The sequence below is a fragment of the Andrographis paniculata genome, unplaced genomic scaffold, assembly GCF_009805555.1.
Source record: "Andrographis paniculata isolate CXL003 unplaced genomic scaffold, ASM980555v1 Contig60END, whole genome shotgun sequence".
Taxonomy (NCBI): domain Eukaryota; kingdom Viridiplantae; phylum Streptophyta; class Magnoliopsida; order Lamiales; family Acanthaceae; genus Andrographis; species Andrographis paniculata.
In genome coordinates, this window is record NW_026137596.1 from 3,434,024 (window position 1) to 3,459,480 (window position 25,457).

At 25.7% G+C, this 25,457-nt stretch overlaps 2 protein-coding genes across 3 annotated transcripts in view; one reads left to right on the forward strand and one right to left on the reverse strand.

Moving 5' to 3' along the window:
* The window catches only part of LOC127259406 (hexose carrier protein HEX6-like), a 48,436-nt gene that overhangs the window by 17,871 nt on the left and 5,108 nt on the right, over positions 1-25,457 (forward strand). The window contains exon 2 of one of the 2 annotated variants that reach the window (XM_051286725.1): positions 25,147-25,267. In XM_051286725.1, coding sequence (XP_051142682.1) covers positions 25,159-25,267 — 109 coding nt within the window. In that variant the 5' untranslated portion in view covers positions 25,147-25,158. Of the gene's footprint in view, positions 1-25,084; positions 25,268-25,457 lie in introns of those variants that run through there. The other variant, XM_051286724.1, reaches the window with a different exon arrangement.
* Positions 6,602-10,740, reverse strand: LOC127259404 (hexose carrier protein HEX6-like). The gene is made up of 3 exons (XM_051286722.1): positions 10,522-10,740; positions 10,080-10,405; positions 6,602-7,862 (listed from the first exon to the last, which is right to left on the reverse strand). The coding sequence occupies exons 1-3, from the start codon at positions 10,718-10,720 to the stop codon at positions 6,762-6,764; spliced, it is 1,626 nt and encodes a 541-aa protein (XP_051142679.1). The 5' UTR covers positions 10,721-10,740; the 3' UTR covers positions 6,602-6,761.

The following is a 25,457-nucleotide window of genomic DNA, read 5'->3' on the forward strand; positions in this document are numbered from 1 at the left end:
ATATTTTTTTTAAAAAAAATGAATATATGATTCTTTCATTCCGGGTGTATTTTTTTTTCATTTATTATTATTTATTTTTGAGTTTGACAAAATTTTGGTTTACTTTTAGCATTAAAATAATGTATAAAGTATAATAAGATATTTTATCAAAAAAAATATATATATTTTTTCAAAAAGGTAAAATGCAAATAATACGAATCTAGTATTTTTGGCGGAATAAAGAAACCCTAAGTTTTAAATGAATTTAAATTTATATAAAATATCATAATTATATCGATAATATAAATATAATATTTAATATTAAAAATTAATTTCTGTGAGCAGATAAAATATATTTTGTCTTATATTTCATTTAACTTTTGTAGGTGGAATGGAGTATATTAAAGTAGTATTTTATAAATAATAATAGAAAAAGATAAAAATAATAATAATATTGCCCTTAAATTTTGTTATTTTTGTGATATTGTTTATAATATTGTCTAAAGTGAAATGTTATTTTTTATTAAAATAAAAAGTACTTTTATTAAAAAAAAATGAATTCATTTGAATTAAAGGAAAAAATATATATTTAATATATTGGGTTAACATTTGTATATCATATATTTCAAATAATATTTATAAAAATATATGATATATGAACCTAAAAACTCAATGTGAACAAAACCTATATAAGAGTTATATTTATTATATAATTATGTATACATAAAGTAACATGTGAAACGTGACATTAATAGTAAAAATGTAAATGGATACACTGAAAGTGTGTATCTTTTCTTCTTTTTTTTTTGCACTGTTGTCCTATTTTTATTTAAAAAATAAAAATAAAAAATATTGTCGTTACGAACTAATGCATTTTTATTTCGGCAAAAGAATTCTATAAAAATAATACTCCCTCCGTCCCATATCTATATTTTTTACATAGAGTTTTAAAAATATTAGTATTATATTGGGATAGAGTAGAAATAAATGTAAAAAGATTAAATTAACCCTATTAGTATTATATGATACAAAGGTTATGACATTTGTGTAATATATTGTAAATCGGAATGGTATTTGTAATGTTAGACAGTTACAACAATTACTAAAAAAAAATATATATTTTATTATGAGATACATCAAAATAAATAAATAGATAAATTATTAAAAGACGGAAAGAGTAATATTTTTAAAATATTTAAATAATATAATGTGGTGGTTAAGTTCTGTCTACACTTTTTTCTGCTTTAAAGAAAAAAAACAACCTTTTAGAATGCTCTTTCTTCTTGTGTTAATTTGCCTTTCTTCTGACTTCTTTTATTTTAAAAAATAAATTATTATTTTAATTATTTTTTATTTTTTAAAATTGAATTTTAATTTATAACAATTTATATGTAATATAATTATATTTATTAATTATTTACTAATATATCACTCCAAAATTGGGTATTGATAGTAAATATGAGTAATAATAGTTAGGGGTGGGCACAGTTTGGATATTTGCAAATATGCAGATATTTGATATTCGAATCGAATCGAACAAATATTCAACTGTATCCGAACCAAAAATTTCGGTTAATCGAATTTTCGGTTAACTGAAAATATTTGCAATATTTGCAAATAATTCGAATTGAATTGAAATTAAAAAATAATATCTTAAAAAATAATTTAAATTCTAATTAAATCAAATTATTTACAAATATTTCAAATATCCGAACCGTGATTGAACCGAATATAATTTTTAATATAAAATTTAAAATATAATAACATAAATAAATAAATATATTCAGTTCGATTAATCAAATCTAAAAAATATCAAAATCGAAATCGAACCAAATCGAGCAAATATCAAATATGCAATATTTGTATTCGAATCGAATTTGTTCGATCAACCAAATATTCAATTCGGTTCAGTTCAGTTCGATTTTTTTTGTCCACCACTAATAATAGTCACATTTAAATCATAGCCTTGAAATTTTAAATAAAAGTATTATTATAAAAATGGTACGGTTCTGATTAAATGGAATTTAATATTACTCTGTAGCAGCTCAATCATAATGCATAGTGACAAACCAATTTCAGACTTTCCACGTGGTTGATGCTTTTTTAGTGCTTTTATTTATTTGAAAGAATAATATTAGTACTTTTATTATTTACTTAGAAAGTTAGATATAAATATTAATAAAAATAATAATATATTAATATAAAAATATATATTTTTTTTTTTACTTGATTTAATTTGACTTTAACTTTTTATTTAAATCTAAGATACTTATTTGATTTTTAAGTACAGATTTATATAGTTGCTGATTTTGTATTGATTTGATTGGATCAATATATGTTATAAGATGATCAATATATATTTATATATAGTACAATATATATTATATTATAAATATGTTTAAAATATATATAAATATATGTTGCTCACGTATATGATATGCGTTGATCCAATCAAATCAGCTGAACCATGCCCGAATTATATATATATTAAAATTATGTAGAGATTCAATAGTAATAGTTTTGATTGGCTCATTAATAGCTCAATTTGATTTGTTTATAAAGATAAACTTTAGCTCGGTTCATAAATAATTTAATTGAGCTCGTATGTGATAATGTATTTATGTTATTTATATATTAATATTCCCTCCGTCCCAATACAACAGTCTTATTTACTATTTTTGTCCGTCCCAAAATAATAGTCTTATTTCTATAATCATATCACTGTATAACTACTCTTTAATATTTCATTATTATTACACAATTGTCAGTACCTTTTACACTAATACACTCACAAGGGCAAAAATGTCTTTTACCTATACTTTTCACCCTCGTGCCCAACACAACCAAAACTATAGTTTCGGGACGGGGGAGTATAATATATATAAATTTTATATAAAATTATATTTATTAGTAAATTTTGAATATTTTTTCGTAATAAATTATAAATAAAATTAGATAGATTTAATCTAGATATTAAAAATATATAAAATATGTATAAAATTCAAATTAAACTCAAATTTGAGCTCGAGTTCAACCTTTAGGAGCCGAGCTCAAACTTGAATTTGATCTTAACGGGTCAAGTTTGAATCACTATTTTAGTTTGAATTTATAAAGAGTCGATCCGAGCATGTATCGTTAACAACCAATACTCGAGCTGGCACAGCTTTTTTAACATCTCTATGTCCATCCCACTCCAATAAATCATTTTGAATTTTTGTAGTAGATCAAAAAATAATGATATTTTATTAACCAGTGAAAGTATGTAAATGGTTTTGAATTTTTGCTTCTTATACTTTATATACTACTTTCGTCCGGCTCTAAGGATTTCATTTACTTTTTACGTGTTAGATCTTTGAATATTAATTGTTATATAAAAACGTAATACAAATTAAGAAAAATTTGAAAAGAAATACTCTCATTAGTGTCTTATAATACTAATAGAAGGACATTTGTAAAAAAAATTATACAAATGTAAGGATATTTTTAATGTTAAGTATAATATCACAAAAGGTAAATGAGACCTTAGAAACGGACGAAAAGAGTATAATTTAATTATTTATTTGATGGTATATTTGTAATTTATGTAAAAATTTAAAATATTTCGGTGTTATTATATGATTATTTTTACTCTAATAAAAAATAAATATTTTTAAGTGTGAAATACGCAATATAATAACGTTATTATATTTTGTAACTACATTTATAAATTAAAATTTATGATACTAAATTTTTTTAAAAAATTAATATTAATATTAAATTGAATAACATATATAATAAAAGATATAAAATTTGAGAGTTAAAAGAAAAAAATTATCAAAGAAATAAATTTAAATCTATACTATATTTTTCATAATATTTATTGCCCATTTATTTTAAATATATATCATAAATGTGTCTGACTTCCTAATTTTTATACTCTTATGTCCATCTATTAATATTGTCTTATATTGTTTTAGGGTAAATTATTTTTTGTAGTTTCATCATTAATTTTATTCTATAATTTTAATTTTGTAACTGAGTCTGTATTAAAATAGTCCAGTTTAGGGTGTGTTTGTTTGGAAGATTATATTTTAAATACATTATTTATTTCATTTTTTCCCCAAAAACATCAAATTAAATACATATTTTTTATTTTTTTATGTTTTACTAAAAATTAATTTTATATTCAAAATATCACATCAAACACTTATTTATATCACATCATACAACTATTCAAATTTCAATTCAAAATCTAAACCCCCAAACAAACACACTCTAAATAATTTTTTTTTAACATATTGGGTCCTACGATGCCGAAGATGCAAGTGTGGCATGCCGAATGACATGTATCCGTCAAATAAGCGCTACTTGACGGAAATTTATTTTTAAAAATTTAAAGTGATGTATTAAAAAATTAAAATTAAAATAAATATTTTTTAATAATTTTATAAAAAATAATATTATATATATATTTCTCTGAAATGGCAAATTATTTTTAGAGATCATAAATTGTCATTCCAAAGTATTTTTAATTTAGATATGAATTTTCTGATTGTCAGACAACAGATCTAAATAAGTGATTAAATCTGTTTTACTCTGGCAATATTACATATATTAATTATTTATTAATGGTGCATTTATTGATTATGTTAAATATTATTCTCTCCGTCCTAAATATCATCTCCACGTTGTCGTTTCTGTCCGTCTCACGTACTATGTTACTTTCATTTTTTGGAAAATGATTATACACTTTAATCTCATTTTAAATTTTTAAATTTTAATTAAATTAATTAGTTATCTTAATCTTAATTTATAATTATTTATATTATAGGATAATTATTTTTATTAATACATTCTTAATTATCTACTAATTATACTCCTCCTAAAATACCTTATGTATAATATAATATACACGGTATCTAGGACGGAGGTACTATTTTATTAATTATTGTTTACTATAAGTAGTAGTTAATACCCCACACTATTTATTTAATTATTATTAGACAACTTTATTTTTTAAAATAAAACTTTGCAGTCATTGTTTTTATAATTAAAATAATTAAATGTACAGTAGTGACTAATGAGGCTCCACGTTGTTCTATTTATATATAGTACTATATTTTTATATTGACGTATGATACTCTGTCCCGAAGTAAAGTTGTCATTTTCTTTTTGCGTCATTATATTTGACATTACAAATATTTTTATATTTGAATAATTTACCGTAAAAGTGTTATTGTATTGGTATTATAAGAGACTAATAAACATATTATTGTTTTTTTTTTCTCGTTTTGTACTACGTCTTAATATAATAATTAATATCCAAAGATCAAAATGCAAAAAATCAATGGCAACCTTGCAACGGGACGGAGGGAGTAATATATTATTTGGGCAATGCATGAGATATAATAATATTTCTTACGTCTCATTTATTATGTTATTTTTATTTTTTTTTTAAAAAATAATTATACGTTTTAATTTTATTTTAAAATTTATAATTTATAATTTTTAAAATTCTAATTACATTAATTAGTTATATTAATTTTAATTTAAAATTATTTTTATTATACAATAATTATTTTAACTAATAAATTATTAATTATTTATTAATTATACTCATCTTAAATTGTTGTGTCTAGAGTAAATGAGACACTATAGCCGAGACAGAGAAAATAATAATTTTGTATTTTTTAATTCTAAATTAAAATTAATCAGAGTATTATTTATTAAGGACACATTTCAATAAAAATATAGTATTTTTTTTTTAAAAAAAGATTACATGAAAATACTAATTTTTTCGCCCGAGATAATGATGTCACTATTCATTTTTTTTTTTTTATTATTTACTAAAATTATGCATAATTTATTTAATAACCAACTTTCAATCTACAATTTTATTACTTTCAATCTCACTTTAACAAATAGTAATAAAATAAATTGTCATATTTTTTTTTTATCTCATTTTTTTTGAACTATTTAATAAATTTATTACTCCCTCTCTTTCATTTTATTTTTTCATTCTTTTCATATCCCTCCATTCCATATAAATTGTCTTTTTAAAAAATATATATATAATTATACATTTTAATTAAATTTTAAAAATTTATAATTTATATTTTTTATTTTTCATTAAATTATTTAGTTAACTTAATTTTAATTTATAATTATTTTTACTAATACACTTCACCTAAAATATAAAAATGAGTTGAAATGAAGGGTGTATAATCTATTAATTTATTTTTTACCTACTCTATTTTGACATTACAAAAATACATAAATAGCCCAAATGAAAAAATATCTAAATAAAAACTTAAATCATGAGAATGTATCTGAATCTTGTAACGGAAATAGCCCAAACGAAAGAGCAAAAATAATTTGTAGCCGCATTCAAATTTAAATTTTTTATTTTTGGTCCCATTCAAATTTTTTTATCAAAATTAATCTTAAAAAAAAAAAAAAAAAAAAAAAACTTAAAAAACTATCTAACATGTTGTAATTTGAAAAGACTATACTAATATCGCGATTATCAATGCTGATCGGACAGTTGAGTCGGATTAAACACGATGGTATTAAATGAATTACTTGTCTGATTATTTGTGACTTCTTTTTTTTTCTTTTAATTATTACAATAATAACAACAAATATTTATATTAATCAATTTGAACTTATCAATTTTATTTAATAACCTCTAATTCCATTATTAACAATATACTAATTATACACACATAAATCGATTCTAAATACATTTATATCAAATTACAAATCTTGTATTCGTGGTAGGGTATATATAACTCTACCATCTTTTAGCGAAGAAGCGGCTCTTCAATACGGCCGTCTTCTTCGCTGCTTTCCTCGCAGCCGCCATCGTTCACAAACCTCCCCCACACACTATGTTTCTTCCACACCGCATTCATCTTCTCGATCGGAATATTCTTCGTCTCCGGCAACAGCTGCCACACGAACACCGTCATCACCGCCACCCACCCGCCGTAAAAAAAGAACGTCGCCGCCTTAAGCCGGCACAACATCGCGAGAAACGTCTGCCCGACGACGAAGCTCATGAAGAAATTCGTACCGACCGATATGCTCTGCGCCGCCGACCGAATCTCGAGCGGGTAAATCTCGCTCGACACGAGCCACCCGAGCGGGCCCCACGAGAACCCGAAGCTCGCGACGTACGCGTAAATCAAGACGAGAATAACCGTCGTCGAGCCCCGGCTCGGCTCGCCGTAGTCCCCTAACTCGGCTGCCATGATCGCCCCGATCGCGACCTGCGTGACGAGCATCGTAATGCCGCCGATGTGGAATATCGTCCGCCGCCCCAGCCGGTCGACGATCAGGCACGACAGCGCGGTCATGCTCGTCCCGATCACCGAGATCATGACCGTCGCGACCAGCGCGGCGCTCTCGCCGTACCCGATCGTGCGGAAGAGAATCGGCGCGTAGAACGTGATCACGTTGATCCCCGTCATCTGCTGGAAAAACGGGATCGCCACCGACATCACGAGGTGCGGACGGTATCGCCGCTCGAGTATTCTCTTGAACGGCCGTTTCACGGCGGCGGCGTTCCGGCTGGCCGCAACGAGATCGGATAATTCCGCCCGGACGTCGTCGGCGCCGCGGATTTTTCGTAGTAGCGTTTCGACTTCGTCAATGTCGCGGCCGCGGTGGATTAGGCTGTTCGGCGTCTCCGGCAGGAATATCGCTCCGACGGCTAGGATTAGGGCCGGGAATGTGGCGGTGGCGAGCGATATCCGCCACCCCCAGTCTCCGGCGGCGGTGACGGTGGCGCAGTTGATCAAGAAGGCTACGCCGCAGCCGAAAGATACGAAGACTTGGAAGCTTATGTTTAAAGCGCCTCTGTATTTTGGTGGCGCCATTTCTGAGAGGTACAGCGGAACTGACTGCCAAACATACATAGAGGAATCAAAAATAAAAAAGTAAAGAGAAAACTGTAAAATAGTGGTGTTATGTTACTCAGAAAATTGAAAAATAATTTAGAAACTATAAAAAAGGAGAAATTTATGCTAATATAATCTGTTCCCCAAAAATATTTACTTATTTTTATATTTATAAATCAAAATAGTTTTTAATATTATATTTTATATAAAAATATGTTTAATATTATTTTTGAAAATAATAGGCTGATAAAAAATATTCAACTGGTGTGACAACAGTTTGAATACAAGCAGGTAGCACAGCAATATAAAGTAAGAAAACAAAATTTGTATTAGTGTAATATAATGGTAGCAAAGTCCAAACTTTTTCGATTTTATACATGATTTGTTTAATATGATTAAATTCGATTGTAAATTTATCCAAAATTCATCGAAAGAATAGCGACTGAGAATTCTAATATCATAAAATAATAATAATAAATTCAATATATACTACTATCAAACTATGTTTATTCTTTTAATATTTCAAACAAAAATTAATATTATTCATCTGTCGCCTTTTCTAATAAAAAAATACAATATTTTATCTAAAACTAAATCACATCAATAATTGATTTTCACCTATCACCATCATAACATCTCTTAAATTTTTATTATGTTACTTTTTATTATTTTTTTATACCATATCTAAAGAGAATTTTTTTAATATTGTAAAAATAATGACATATTAATATTAAAATATTTTTAATTTTTACATAAATTACAAATATATTATCTCAGCATGTACATAAATACAAAAGATAAAAATATCAAATTCATTTTACACACTTCAATTACCTAATAGAATATTAATTTTTTCGTCCACTTAAAAAATTTATATTTGCTTTTTGACATATTAATTTGTAAATATTAATTATTATATCAATACGTAATATAATTAAAGAAAAATACAAAAATACATCTATTAATATTTTATAATACAAATATAGTTATATTTGTATAAAAATTTATGCATATTAAAAACAATGATGTGTAAAATATAAACATAATCTTATTAAATAGACAAAGAGAACATTATTTATTAATTTACTGCAAAATCTATACGATACATTATTAAAACAAGGAAAGATTGTATACTTTTATTTATTTATTACTTCGTCTGTGTACTTTTTAATATATCATAAATCAATTTTAAAACAATATATACTGATACGACGAATTGTTAATTTCTTGCATTTTTTCTATTGTTTTTCCTCACAATAAATAATACTACTACTATTAAATAAAAATATATACAATATTGGATCTATTTTATTATTATTATTATTATTATTATTAATTTTTCTAAATTTTATTATCTAACACTGTTTTTTTAATATTAAAATTAAACCAAATTTTTTCAAACTTAACCAGAAGAATTTCTATTCTAAGTTTTCCCAAAAATTAAATTCTGTTTTTTTCTAAAAAAATCATACTCTCACACTTTAAGTTCACATTTACCGTAATTAATGTTGAAAATATTATTATATTTGTAATTATTTTTTTATTTTTTTGCAAATATCATTCTATTAATATATAAGACACTAATTGAAGTATTTTATAATTTTTTTCTTAATTTGCACTATATTTTGATATAATAATTAATATTCAATAATTAATACCCAAACAAAAAATGAGACTCTTATAATCGAACGGAAGTAGTACAATTTTTGTTTTTCACTTACAAAATATTTTATCATATACCCCATCCGTTCGCCAAATTTATTATCACTTTTCTTTTCAGTCTGTCCGTTAAATTAATCTCATTACTAATTTTGACAAAATCAACATTAAATTATTATCCTACATTCAACACTTATTTATAACAAATATTATTAATTTTATTACGATCATAACTAATTTTTCAAAAATACCTTCAATTACTTATGACTTTTTCAATAAATTATTAATTTTTTTTAAATTTTTGCCAGACCTAAATGTGCTAATTTTAATGGACGGATGGAGTATTATTTTAATATAAAATTCAAAACAATATTTTTCAAACAAAACCTGAAAAAACACATAATTAAAAAACACCAACAAATACTTACATTTTGTTTAATTAAATTTTAATTTCAATTTTGTTGTGTTACTCCCGTAAATAAATAAATAAATAAATGATCTTATCCTATTAATTTTTAAGTCTCAAAATCAAAATTTAAGCTCACCCACTGTTGGACTAACCTGATTGGCAAAGCCGATTCCGACGCCGAGCAGGAGCCGACCGGAAAGCAGCATAAACATATTCTCGGCGGCTCCTCCAAGTACAGCTCCGGCGACGAAGGCGATTCCGCCGACCAGGATCGACGCCTTCCGCCCGTACATCGGCGTCACGCGTGAAGCCACAAAAGAGGCCACAAATCCGGACACGTATATCGACGCCGTGAAGGACGTCAGAAGGAAGCTATCGAATTTGCAGTAGTTGCTGGTGGTATCCGATTCCTCTTCCATCCTCGCGTAAATCGTCGGGAAGAATTTCTTCAGAAAAGCGTCCATTGACGTCACTCCACCTTCACACACAACAGAAATACAAAACGCCAGTTCATAATTCTACCAATCGCTCGACCAATTCGTAGCCCTAATCCGGTTTCTAAATTTGGGGGAAATTAATCAGAAATTAACCAACCAGTGACGCCGGTGTCGTAGCCGAAGAGGAGGCCGCCGGTGGCCGCCATGAGGCAGGAGAGCAGCACGAGGCATGTGATTCTGGTGTGGTATCGTGGAGCAGCGTCGGTATCGTCGGCGGCCATGGATGATTTGATTTTGAGATTTGGGGATGGAGTACGGAGGGACGAACACGAAATATCTCCAAATGGAGCAGGCATAAATGTATAAAGTCAGTTTTTTGGGTTGGGGCTCGGGAAAATTATTTTTCTTTTTATTTTTTTAAAATCGTATTAAATATATAAATTTATTTAAAATATTACGTTAGAAAATGGTAGGTGGCATCAAATGATGGGCTCAATTATTTTACTATTATTACTAAAATTACTTTAAGAAAATATATATATATATATTGTTAATACACGTATCGTGGAGATTAGAGCATATACAGTAGCCAGTAGGTGCCTTTTAGATGGCTTCTAGATAAAAAATACATACAATTCAGAGCGTGTAGTCGAGGCACCGTCGATGCATTCGTTCTTATTTTCGTTTTATTTTTTAAAAATATACTATTAATTATTTTATTTACTATTGTACTATTTTTATTTTGATCAATTTAAAAGGGAAAATTGCAAAAAGTACTACATATGTATACAAAATTATTATCATTTTCGAATATTTTTCTTTATTTTGCAATTTGAGATATTATGTATATTTCAGATATTATTTTTATCTTTCGATATGGAAAATATGCACATGACCGTCACATATGCCTTTGTGGCATGACCCGCGCATAGTAGATGTTGCTGTTGCTGTTTTGTCGCCCAGCTTTTTTTTTTTTTTTTTTCGCAATTTAGGATATTATGTGTATTTTAATTATTATTTTTGACCATTGGTTCCAAAAAAAAGTAATTTGTTCTAGGGTCATTAGATAGGTGACGTGTTTTAAAAAATAAAATTATATATATTTTTTTAAATTTTAATTTGACTCAATTGGACTAAATTACAAATAACCAATTGGACTAATTTGAAAAAAAAAAAAAAAAAACTTAGAACAAATTATTTTTTCGGCACCGAATGACAAAATAATACTCGAAATACACATAATGTCTTAAATTGCGAAAGTAAAAAAACAATAAGTTTACATCACATGTCCGACGACCAAAACAACACAATAACGGCGTCCATGTATGTGCGTCGGCTATGCCACGAAGGGGCACATGACGGTCACGTGTATTTTTTCGACACCGAAAAACAAATATAATGCACGGAGTACATATAATATCCTAAATTATGAAAGTAAAAAAAAATATATATATATTCAAAAATAATAATTAGACTTACATACAGAACAATTTTTTTTTTTTTTTTGCCGTTTTCCTTATTTTAAATTTGGACACATATTGAAGTTTTTTTTGTGTGATTATTGTAGTTGTTCTTAAGCGTATCTGCCAACATGGCATCCGTTGTTGGTATGTTAGTCAAAATTGTCATACAATGTGGCGATATTTTCCGACATGGCAACTCCCATGCCAACATGGTAGTGCTTGGGTACCATGTTTAGCGATTTGGCAGAAGATGATCTAAGGTGCGACCATTTTTGTTTATGTGACAAAAATCGTCATACAAAGTGCCAATTTCAGCCAACAAAATTGTGTGTATAATATAGATGGTGGTTCTACCATCCCTTTATTCACACAACCATTGCAAAGTTCTATCTTCTATTTATGTCTATCCTTTAAAAACTTCTCTATTAGTATTACCGCTGACAAACGAATCGGGTTACGGTCAGTTATAAATTTAGAGTCGGTAAAAACTGACTCGATACAATAATCCGATACGAAATAATTGGATTTGGAACAAAAATTTTGACTCGATTATGTATACGAGTTGACATGAATCAAACACAATAATAAACGGGTCGGATTAGAGTTGAGACTCTCAACTCGAACCCGACCCGACAACCCGATTATAATATATCAATATTAATTTATATATTTATTATATATGTAAAATAATTCTAATTTGATAATTAATCCACGTATTAATTTAAATTAAGTTCAATTTTAAATAATCTAAACTAATTCACTATATACATTAAATTAGAGCAGACAAAAACTAACATAACACGAAAATTCTACAAAAATAATTGGATTCAAATCAAAGAATTTGACCTAATTACGTATACGGGTCAACACGAATCCAACACAAACCCGACACGATAATAAACGGGTCAACACGAACCCGACACAATAATAAACGAGCCGGGTTAGGGTTAAGCGATTTAACCCATTTAAAGTATTCAACCCGATACGACTCGACCCATTGCTAGGTCTAGCTATAATGGGTTAGAAATTTTTTTATGTGAACCTGACCTATTTAATAAAATTGGTTGATATTTGCAACCTTAACATGATTTTTTATTAATTGGAGAATATGGCCTGTATAACTTGGTTAAGTCTAGAATTTTAAAAATTATAAAATTACAATTTCTACTAATAAGATTTTCAAATGCATAGTATATGCATACATATTAGAGCAAAAATTATTTATTCATATTATGTAACCGATATTCAAAAGTCGAATTAACAAATACTACGTAACGTACCCAACTTAATGTTTTGTTTAATCCTAATTTTGTAGCATTGTAGCTTAAATTTTATTTTATTTTTCTATAAATTGACCATGAATATTTGAATTGAATCGGTAAAATCTAAAAAATAAAAATTTCAATTTCAAATAATATTAATTAAATAAGTTTGACCGGTTGTTTTCAAGTAGAAATTTTGGACCTAAATCTGACTCAGTTAATTAAATGGATTAAACGAGTTTGATCTAATTATTAATTGGATCAAAAATGTTAACCAAACTCAATTATTTCGGATCAGATTCAGGTCGGATTAATTTTTTCCAACAGTAATAACTATTGAAGCCCATATTTTTATCTTCTATTTAAATATAATGATAGAATCAAATAAATGTATTTGTATATTATGGTAGCAAATATTATTGAAGATCGTGGAAATATAAATTATATTATGTCTCCTATATTTTACTCATTTATATTATGGAATGTACGATTATTCTGATTTAGTAAATAAAATAAAATAAAATAAAATAAAAACTAAAAAATAAAAAAAATTCAAAGTTGAATATACACCAATCAATATTCTATTATGATGCATGTCGCATTAGGCCGACAAATTTATTTCAGATAGACAAATCTATATGTTGGTTCAAAGCAGTGAAAACTCTCAATATTTGGGCCATACATATATCAATAATGAATCAAAATTGGAAAATTATTTTACATATCTAATTGAAGAAGGGTCTTACTTTATGTAACACTTCAACCACAGACATCATGATTACGATCGACAAAAACTGACCTGACACGATTATCCGATGCAAAATAATTGGGTTTTGGTAAAAGATTTTAATTCGATTATGTATACGGGCTGACACGAACCCAACACGATAATAAACGAGTTGAGTTAGAGTTGAGGCTCTCAATTCGAACCCGACACGACAACCCGATTATAATATATTAATATTGATTGATATATTTATTATATATGTAAAATAATCATAATTTTATAATTTTCTCATAAATTAATTTAAATTAAGTTCAATTTTAGATAATTCAACCTAATTTACGCTCAAACTAATAAAAACTAACATAACACGATAATACGACAAAAAATAATTTAATTTGAATCAAGAATTTTGTCTTAGTTATGTATACGGGTCAACACAAGTCAATTCGAACCCGAAATGATAATAAATGAGTCGAGTTAGGATTGAACAATTTAACCTGTTCAAAGTATTCAACCCGACACGAATGTCCACGAGTCTTTTCTATTGCTTAGTGATGTTCTAGGTGGCACATATAGAGTTAGGAAAAATTGTAGGATGTTGATGAATGAATATTGATGGAGGAAATGCTATTTAAAACTAAAAAACATTTTCGTTGGGAATTTCCGCTTACGGATTAAATAATTAATAATTATATTTTTTTAATAATTCGAACTTTTCAAATGAGAAGATCATTCTGCATCCGATATAGTATCAATATCAGTATTTGTTGTTAAATAATGGGTTTGATTATTTTAATTTTATGATATAAATATCTATTTAATACTCTTCCCATATACTTAGAAAGATATATATATATATATTTAATTACTTTAATGTGGAGTTTAAAAAATATATATATTATATTAAAATTACAACTGATAAGCAATTTTCTTACATAAAGAATTTTCTCTTGTATTTTAATTTAATATAAATAAATTTAAAGATATTTGTCATAATAATAAAAATGTAAATAGGGAGGTTATTTAAAAAATAAAATATTAAATTGAAATTATAGTATAAATGTAGAAGATGCTCCAAAACTTGTATAATTACCGCATCAGCCAATTATTATTATTATTATTATGGCTCTTTTTATAGAATTTATTTATTTATTTTTTTTAAGGGTGTGTTTGCTTATTACTTTTAATTTGATTTTTTTTTTTTATTTTTTATGTCAAACATAAATTTTTTTTTTTGATAATTTAGAAATAATATTTGATCTTGCATTGATAATTTTTGTAAGTAGATTTGAAATGCATATGTAAATTTTTTGATTTAGTGATCACAATCTTTTGAAAGTTTTATTTATTTATTTTTCTAAAATAATAATTTAATATTTAATAACATAAAGTATATAAATGTAATATTAAAAAAAGAAAAGAAAAAGGTAATACTAATTTTTATTAATTAATATAAAAACTTCGAGAATATTGATGTGGGCCATGTGCGTTCAAGAACAATTTTCAGCAAGCTATTTAAAACAATATCCTCTATTGTGCATTCATCCCCCCTCTCTCAACCTATTATCAAATTATTAATACTATTGTTTTTATTTAAAATAAAATAATTATTAGATATAATATTTTATATAAACAATTGTGAGTGTGTTCATTGTGTTTTTGGATAAATTTATTTTTTTTAATCTAAACAAAATTTATTTTGCCATAAATTGTTGAATTTGTATAAACAAATAAAATATTTATATATAGTATTAATGTGTATATATATAATATATTTTTAATAATATTTATGGATAATAATAATAATAATAATATGAATTAATTAATAATTGATGGGGTAATCTAAAAGCCCATTTGAATATATATGTTAATGGGGCGGACTCGGAACAGATTTTGCACGCCCTGAGATCCGTCTGGCTAGAAAATATTAGGGCTTAAGATCCGCCCCGCCCCGATTTAACCCAACTCTAGGACCCGTTTCACGGCCAACCCAACAAACTCGTTTTTCCTTTTTTTTTTTTTTGTTAAAAAAAGAATAAAATAATTTTTTTTAAAAAAAAATTTAATACTAAAAGAAGTATACGTCAAAGTTGAAAAAAATTATAGTTTTAAAAATAAGAAAAATCAAGTATTGACGATAATCGGTAATGATGGCGGTCAGCAGCAATCCTGACTATAAAGAGAATTTGTAAGAGAAACGAATGCGAGATAAATTTAATTTAGAATTAAAATTCTATTTTTATTTATTTTTTTTAAATAAATAAATAATAAATTTATATTGTATAAAAATATAAGTAAATTATAATAATTATTAAAAAATCCAGGTTCGGGTTTGGATTCGGGGTGGGACGGGTCTAAAACTCAAAATCCATAACCCGCCCTGAACTAAATTTTTTAGACCCGAACCCGCCCTGAACTAAATTTTTTAGACCCGAACCCGCCCCATTTGACATCCTTACATTTGAATTAACTTACCAACAAATGGAAATAGAAGTAAAAACCAGAAATTGTTCGATTTTGTATTTTGATGAATTATTATACAGTAACTGTTTTTAAAAAAATATTATTTGAATGTAATATAATTGAAAGTGATTTTAAATTGTTAAAAAGAATAAACAAAGATATAATTGCATTTTCTATAAAAAAATTATTTATTTTAAATTTTATTAATTATATTTTAAGATTTTAAATTAAGTATAAAAAATATATATTTTAAATTTAATTATTTATATTTTAAAATTTCAATTTAAGTATAATATAGGAGTATTAATTAACAATTAAATTACAATCTAATATTAAATTATTTGTACTTTACAATTCATTTTAAAATTCTATAACTATAAACTATATATAATAATTTTACGATAATTAAAAAATTTATATACTCGAGTTTAAATTTCGTATCTCATATATAATTTTAAATTTTAATTCAAGTATAACATATAAATTAAAAATTTCACGCGACGGTTATCTCATATGCGGTCAAAAGAAAAAAAGAAATTTTACTAATATTTAAAATATATTTTGTCATCAAAATAAATAAAAAATAAAAATAAAAATTAAATATATGTATAATTTTTATTTTTTATACATGTACGACGTTTAATAAAAATATTTTTTTCATACCAAGTTTAAAGAACAATAAAATAAACATTTTAATTACACTCATACAGTTTTATATAATTATTAATAAAACTTTTAAATATTTCTAAACACTAAAATAGTACAATCAAGGTATGCTCATATGATCAGACCGATCCAATACTGTTTGACCCGAACCCATTAATTTTGAGTAGTAGGCCTGTTCGGGCAGGCCGAAAATGTAATATATTTATTTTTTACACAAAATTTAAATAATAATATTATTTTAATTAGAAATGGGTAATTAAAAGTTGTAAAAAAATAATTGACTACAATTTTTTGGTGTAAAATAATGATGTGAAAGTAAAGTATGGACATTTGTTGAAAATAAGTAGAGTATTCCAAAAATGGTAAACTATTTTTTTTAGTTTCATATTTGACACCCTTTATTATTTTAGAATTATAAATGGACCATGTCTTAAAATAGTTTTATAAGTAAAATATTTTTTTGCTAAAATGGTCCTTCGGTGCCGGCATCGCTACGCTGGTCTGGCGTTGCCGACGTGGCGTTGACGCGGATGACATGTCATTGCCACGTAGATGCCACGTGAATTATTTGTTTTTTTTAAAAAATATTTTGGTAAACAATTTTTTTAATCTCGTATATTATATCCTTTATCAATTTTAAAATATTTAAATAAATTTTGTCTCAAAATAGTCTTGTATGTAAAAAATTTTCGCTAAAATAGTCCTTCGACGTGACATCTACGTGGTAATGACATGTTAGCCACGTCAGCAATGGCTAACAGCGTGGCGAATCCGGCACCGGAGGACCATTTTAGCGAAAAATTTTTACTTACAGGACTATTTTCGGACAAAATTCACTTAAAGTCCTAAAATGATAAAAAAAAGTTAGATACAAGACTCAAAAAACAATTTACCATTTTATCTTGTAATTGGAGAATTCAAAATAAAAATTATATAATTGGAGTGACTGAGGAAATACTATAATTTTATTTAATGAGTAATTTTTACATTAATATTATATCAAATATGTATAAATTATATATTTTATTACTTCAATAAAAATAATATTAATATACTATTATTATATTATCGATACAATTTATCATAATTTTTTATATAAAAAAATTAAAATAAAATAATAAACAAAAACATTACCGGTGTGTTCACTCAACGTTTTTAGATGACACTTTAATATTTTTTTGATTTAGCAGAAAGTATATGAGTATTTTTTTTATTGATATTTGAATATTAATTATGATATCAAAACGTAATAAAAAAAAACAAATACTTTTGTTAGTATATACAAATGTAAAGACATTTTTAATGTTAAATAAAATATGTAAAAAATAATTGTATACTTTTTGACTGGACGGATATAATACTTTGTTCGTATGAATCAAAGGTTCAGACTCCTCATAGTTTCTTAAACGTATGCATCCAAAGCCAAAAACTGCGCATAAGTTTGAGAATTTTTATTTATAAACCTCTCAATTTATAAATATATTCATTTATATGTATATATATATATATATATTTACCTTAAAAAACAATAAATATACTCGATAACAGTTATTTTTTCTAATTTTAATTTTTTAATTGTTCAATGAGATCAAATATAAGATGAATAAATGTATTTATAATTTCAAGGATTTAAAAATAAAAATTTTGAAATTCATTCACAGTTTGAGTACGTATTGGTCAAATATTGTTAAATAAAAAAGATCAAGAGGGTCAAACGCAAAGTTTATAAAACTGTGAAGGAGTTTAATGCAATTATTGAAACCACATGTAAATTTTGTGTAGTTTTGCTAATTTTTTTTGTACTTCATTTGTCTCACATCTTATATCATTTTTTAATTTAAAAAAAAAATTATACACTTTAATCATATTTTTAATTTAATATATAATTATTTATATTATACTTATAATTAATTTTACTAATATATTTTAATTATTTACTAATTATTATTATTTAAAATTTTTGTGTCCCGTGATATTACATCTAAGATGGAGGGAGCAATAAATTTTTTAAAAAAAATTATATTTTATTGGTCAATTAAAGTGAATAAAATATTTGATATTTTGTTATTTATACTTTATATATAAATTAATTTTATATGTAATTATAATTTGTAATTTATATAAATATTTAAAATATTTTAATATTAATATATTATTTTTACTATAAAAAACATGTATTCGTTGGATTGCCGTCAATAAAATGATAAAAAATAATTTTAGTGGGGGCGAATGAAGTAATTATTTTATTTTTGAAATTAAAATATTAAACTAAATAAGTTTGGGTATATGTTTCACTATTTTACCTTTATTATATTAACATGAAATTTATATTAATGTTTATTTATATTTTATGTGTTTTTTTTATTTATATTTGAGGTATTGAATCATGCTAAAGAAACTTCACTTACAACATTATTTTTTTAGGGATGTTTGGCAAATAACTTTTTGAAAAGCTTTTAGCTATTTTAGCTGTTTGATCAGTCAAAAGTCAATTTAGGTGTTTAGTAAATTAGCTTTTTGGAATAGCTTTTTGGACCAAAAAAACTAATTTATGAAAAGCTAACTTACCCCGCCTTTTGAAATAGCTTTTTCTGTAAAAAAAAAATTTTATTCCTTATATGCCCTTAAAAATTAGAATATTTTATTGTGTTATAGTTTTACTTTTATAATTTTAAAATAATTATTTTTTATATAAAAATTATTTTAATTGTAAAATATATAAATTTATTAAAATCAACATAAAATAAAAAATATAAATATTAATAATTTATTTTTTTATTAAAATTATATTATATAAATTTTATACTAAAAATAAATTAAATTTATTGAAAATTATAAATATAATGAACTAATCGATAACTAACATAATAAATATATACACGAAAAATTTATTATTTTATATTTTACATCATTTTCAATAAAAAAAAAACTATTTATGTATTTTAATACAAATATATTATTTTTTAAATTTAACTGTAATAAAAATAAATACTTTTATAATATTTTTACAATTTTCAATAACTAATAACAAAAAATTTTAAACATACTAAACTCAAAAGAATATAATTAAATATATTAGAAACAAGAATAAAATATAAATGTCCTCAATTGTCATTTTTACGTATAAACAGCTAATATCAAACAGTTGTTTTATCAAACATTTTAATACAAACAACTAATCAAATCAGCTAGTCAAACCAGTTAATTGAATCAGCTAACAACTATCAGTTAATTGCCAAAACGCCTGAACTCTGATTCATAAAGTTCCAAAAATAGTAGGCAACCATAAATGATTTCCACACTTCGTCTTTCCATTATAAGTACAGTACTACTGTTGCCGAGTTGTCGCCTATTCAAATCCCTCCTTTTTCTCTTTTTCTTTTTAATTATTTTATTTTCTTATTTATGTTATATTATTAATATAAATGTTTTTCAAATTTCGTAAATGATCATTTTTTGGATATGAAATCTGATTATATCATAAAATTTAGGGATATAATTTAAATATTATATTCTAGATTTTTAGGGATATGATTTAGATATTATTGGCATAGGCTTAGCATGTAAATATCCATGTACTATCACTTTAACATGTGTCTGCGTAGTTTATAGTAAAATTCCTGGCTTGGCAGCGCCCCACACGTAGATCATCCACTACTAGAAAAGTACTGAATTGTCTTTGAAAAATTGTCTCGGAATCTATATAGTTACGAGACAATTAATTAAATAATCTCGGAAATTATCTTGAAATTTTTTCCGTGGCGGTTTGATCGTGACAATTTGGAAAGTCATGGAATGACGAGACAAATAGTCTCATTAGATTATTCGAGAGAATGTCGTGACAATAAATTACCTCGAAAATACTTGCGAACTTCGTTACTATATTTTGTCTTAAACCGCCGTGATAATTTCTAAAACTATATTTTGTTTCAAATATTTGTGATAATTTTTGTGACTATAGTTTGTCTTGAATGTCCGTGGAAATTTTCGAGACTATATTTTGTCTCGAATAGCCCTGAAAATTTTCGATACTATATTTTATCTTGAATGTTTGTAATAATTTTTTAGAATATATTTTGTCTCGAATGACCGTAATAATTTTTTAGACTATATTTTATCTTAAATATTTGTGATAATTTTCGACACTATGTGTTGTAGTATCGAACAATCATGATAATATATGAATAAAAATATTATATTAAATCTCAAAATAATTATAGCAATATCCGAAATTATACTTTGCACAATTTAATGCCGAAATAAATTAATTATTTTGATTAGTTTATTCCTCGTGATATTTCCACCAAAATTAGTGCATATCAATATTATAAATATTGTCTCAAATTAGGGCACATTAAATATTTGGAAAACAATTTTTTAATCTATATACATACACTGATCAATAAGAAAATTATATACAAATCCTCATAACATCACTTCTAAATAATTTACACATTTTTTTCAATATAATAAAATTAGCCGGTTATCATCACCTTCACCATTTGATTTGGGTAATTAATGCTAGTGCACTCGAACTTAATTACTTGGCAAAATCATGAACCTTTTCAGCCTGATTTTTCTTCATGGTTATGTCCTCTTCGCGAAGATCCTCCGATGCTGAGTAAATAACAACAACAGATAGCCACAAAGAATCATGAACATCGGAATATTACAATGTGAAATTCCAGTTTAGAACATTAGACACAAACAGATGGATCATATTACCAGTTTTCGATCTTTGCATCATTCGGATCAGTTTCGAGAATTCTCAGTAATTGTGAAGCAAACATCCACTAAGGTAGGGAGCATTCACCCTTATCTTGACACACATAGTAGTGAAAGAAAGCAAACAAATGCAAGAACACAAATTGATGAATATGTATCCTCAAATCAGCAATAATGCATTCAAATCCATTCAAGCTTTATCAGAATCGTTTACAAAAAAAAAAAAAAAAAAAGCCTATTTCCAACCAATTATGTTCTTAGAAGTATGAATTAAAAAAGTTACAATAAAATTATACAAATTCATATCCAAATAAGATAAACATGAATATCTAACTAATTAGGAAAGCTAATTGAATACTTCAAACAAATATTCGTAAAAATAGCACCCACCTAAACAAATTATCAAATTCAAATTGAAAGAGCATATCTAATTCACTTAAAAAAGAAATGCGGACATATAAATAAATTTATTGCTATTGCAGATGAAAATTAAGTAGGGTGAGTAAATATGAATGTGGGTGAGAGAAAGTGGAAGGGTGGAGTAAAATTTAAAAATAAATTAGTGGGAAAAATCCAGCTCACAATTATTATATTTTTATTTTTATATTTATTTGTGTTTTTATTATATTTTGGTTTTTTTTTTTTTATTATAGATAAATGGATTTAATTGATAATAATTTATAGTATTTATTGTTTCTAATAGTATATTATTAATATAAATAATTGACTATATTTTAAGTTAAATTTGATATATAAGTTTGATATTTATTCTTCAATTCGATTTTATATATATATTAAGTTATACATAAATATTATAAACTTTGTAAGCTTAATTATTTTAGTTAATTAAATAGAACATAATTTATTTTTAGGGTCAACTATTTTTTAAGTCGTAACTGGACCCCTTATCATTTTAGTTCCGTAAGTGAAGTCTGTCTAAACTAGTCCCATAAGTGAAAAATTTTCGTTGTTTTAGTTCTTCGGCGCTGGAGACGCCCGCGTGGCTCGCCGGAAGCCACATGTACGCCAGGTGTCCCGCCAGGTCAGTGACACCTCGCGGACACGTGAATTTTATTTTATTTTTTAATTTTTTTTTTTTCAATTGAATCAAATAAAAAAAATTAAAAAAGACAAATAAAATTAATAATAAATTTTAAAAAAATGAAAAAAATGAAATAAAAAATAATAAAATCCACGTGTCTGCCAAGTGTCGCTGACCTAGCAGACACGTAGCCTCCAGCGAGCAACGCGGACGTCTCCAACGCTGGAGGATTAAAACAAAGAAATTTTTTCACTTATAGGATTAATTTGCGACATGCTCCACTTACGGGACTAAAATATCTTTTGGGACCACATTCGGAATATAATTTGTGAGTCGTGTTGAGATTATTTATCGTTTAAAAAAAAATTATTTTGAGACAATTCAAATTGTCAAAATATTTTATGTAATTTATTTCAAGACAATTCAATTTTCAAAACATAGTGTGCGACTTGATTCGAGACAATTCATATTTTTGGAGTATTTTTCATGACTTATTTCGAGATAACTCATATTCTCAGAATATTTTTCATGACTTATATCGAGACAATTCAAACTCTCGGAATATTTGTGTAATTTATTTTGAGATAATTTTTACCCTCATAATTTATTTCGTGACTCATTTTTAGATAACATTTATTCTCGGATTATTTTTCTGACACATTTCGAGAAAATTCATACTCTTGAAATATTTCTCGTGACTTTTTCGAGATAATTATACCCTCAGAATTTATTTCGTGCCTCATTTTGAGATAACGTTTACTTTCGGATTATTTTTATGACACATTTTGAGACAATTTATACTCTCGAAATATTTTTCGCGACTTATTTCGAGATAATTCAACCCTCGGAATTATTTGCATAGCTTATTTCAGGATAATTTCTAACAATCCATATACTCATAATACTTTTTACAACTTATTTCGAGACAATTTAAACTTTCGAAATATATTTGTGACTTATTTCGAGATATTTTCTACTCTCAGTGGTATTTTGAGACAAATATGCAAGAATATATTGTCACAAAATAATTTTGGAGGTTATGATTGAGACAAATTGTCCCAATAATATCTTGGATCATTGTTGAGACGCTAATTTGTCTCGAATAAAGGTTCCGAGACACAAGATTTTCTCGGGGTTTTAATCCGAGACAATCATTCGAGACAAATTATCATTTTTGTGGTAGTGATCGTGATCTAACTGGATTACCAAATTCTTGTGTTTTTTCGTCTTTGTTATCTCATTTTGATTTATTGGGAATTTCCTTAACAATTTTAATTTTATAATTGAAACATTTATATATATAAATTGTTTTGAAAAAATATATATTTTTTTGCACAATTGATCCAGGCACTGGAAATGTGCACGTGACACTCGCTTAACACGACGGAGCACATATGTCCGTCAGGTAAGCACTACTTAGCGGGCACATGAATTTTTTTTTTTGCTTAATTTTTATTTTTTAAAAAAAACAATCAGCAAAAAAAATAAAAAAAATCACGTGTCCATCAACTGGTGCCTACTTGGCTGATACGTGTGCTCCAGCATACGGGTGTCACATGTAAATCTCCAACGCCGAAGAACCAATTGTACTAAAAAATTCACCGATAAGAAGATTTTTATACAAACTTCAATAACAAAACTAAAATAATGAATATGTCAATACTATAAAAACCCCATAGGATGTGTTTACTTGTTAAGTTTTACACCTGATTTTACTATTCAAATTTATTTTTTTTTCCTCCAAAAATATCAAATCAAACACCCAATTTTTATTTATTTTATTACACTGAAATTTACTTTTACATTCGTCACATCAATACATATTTATATCACATCAAACAACTATTTCAATTCAAAATTTTACTATTCAAAATCAAAACCCAAAACTAAAACCTCACAAGTAAAAACACTTTCCTATACTATTTAGGAATATATTTTCTTTTTCTTGTCGTTATCATATTGAAAGGTTTGTAAATGGACACATAATTGTTTCAGGTTAAAAAAGGTACATATAATTAAAGTCGTTGGTTTTTCCTTTACATAAAGATTTAATAGTAAAGCTGTTTTTTTTTTTTCTTCATCAATCAATAAAACAAGATTTATATATATATATATATATAATAAAAAATTGATTTGTTACATCAGAAAAGGAAGAAATATTTAATTTTTTTTTTTTTTAAAGTACACTAAAAATTGTCGACATATTTGTGTTGATTGATCCATTAAAAAAGAAGAAGTTATTATTAAAGTTAAAGTAAACATATACCGCCACTAATTTTTTTATATCAAAGTATTTTTTGGCTTCACCATTATTATGTAATATTTCTACTATTATGTGTATACATATATATATATATATATATATCTTCTTCCTCAATGAATATTCCTATTTATTTGGTGCATTGAAGTGATCATACAGAAAAAAAATAATAATAATAAAATTTTGATGGCTGCTGGGGAATATTATAATGGAAAAATTACATGGTTTGTGTTGCTGTCTTCAATTGTTGCAGCATTTGGTGGAATGATATTTGGCTATGCTTCGACTGTCACTGGTAAATCTTAATTTAATTAATTAATAATTTATAAATATATATTTATGTATAATTTAATATAAATTCCCTTTCTCTTAATTAATTTTAAAAAAATAGAAATAAATCAATTTGCAGAGACCATCACAATATATACATACATATTGGTTAGGCATGAAATAATTAATTCCTTCGTTATTTGAAATTTAGGGTT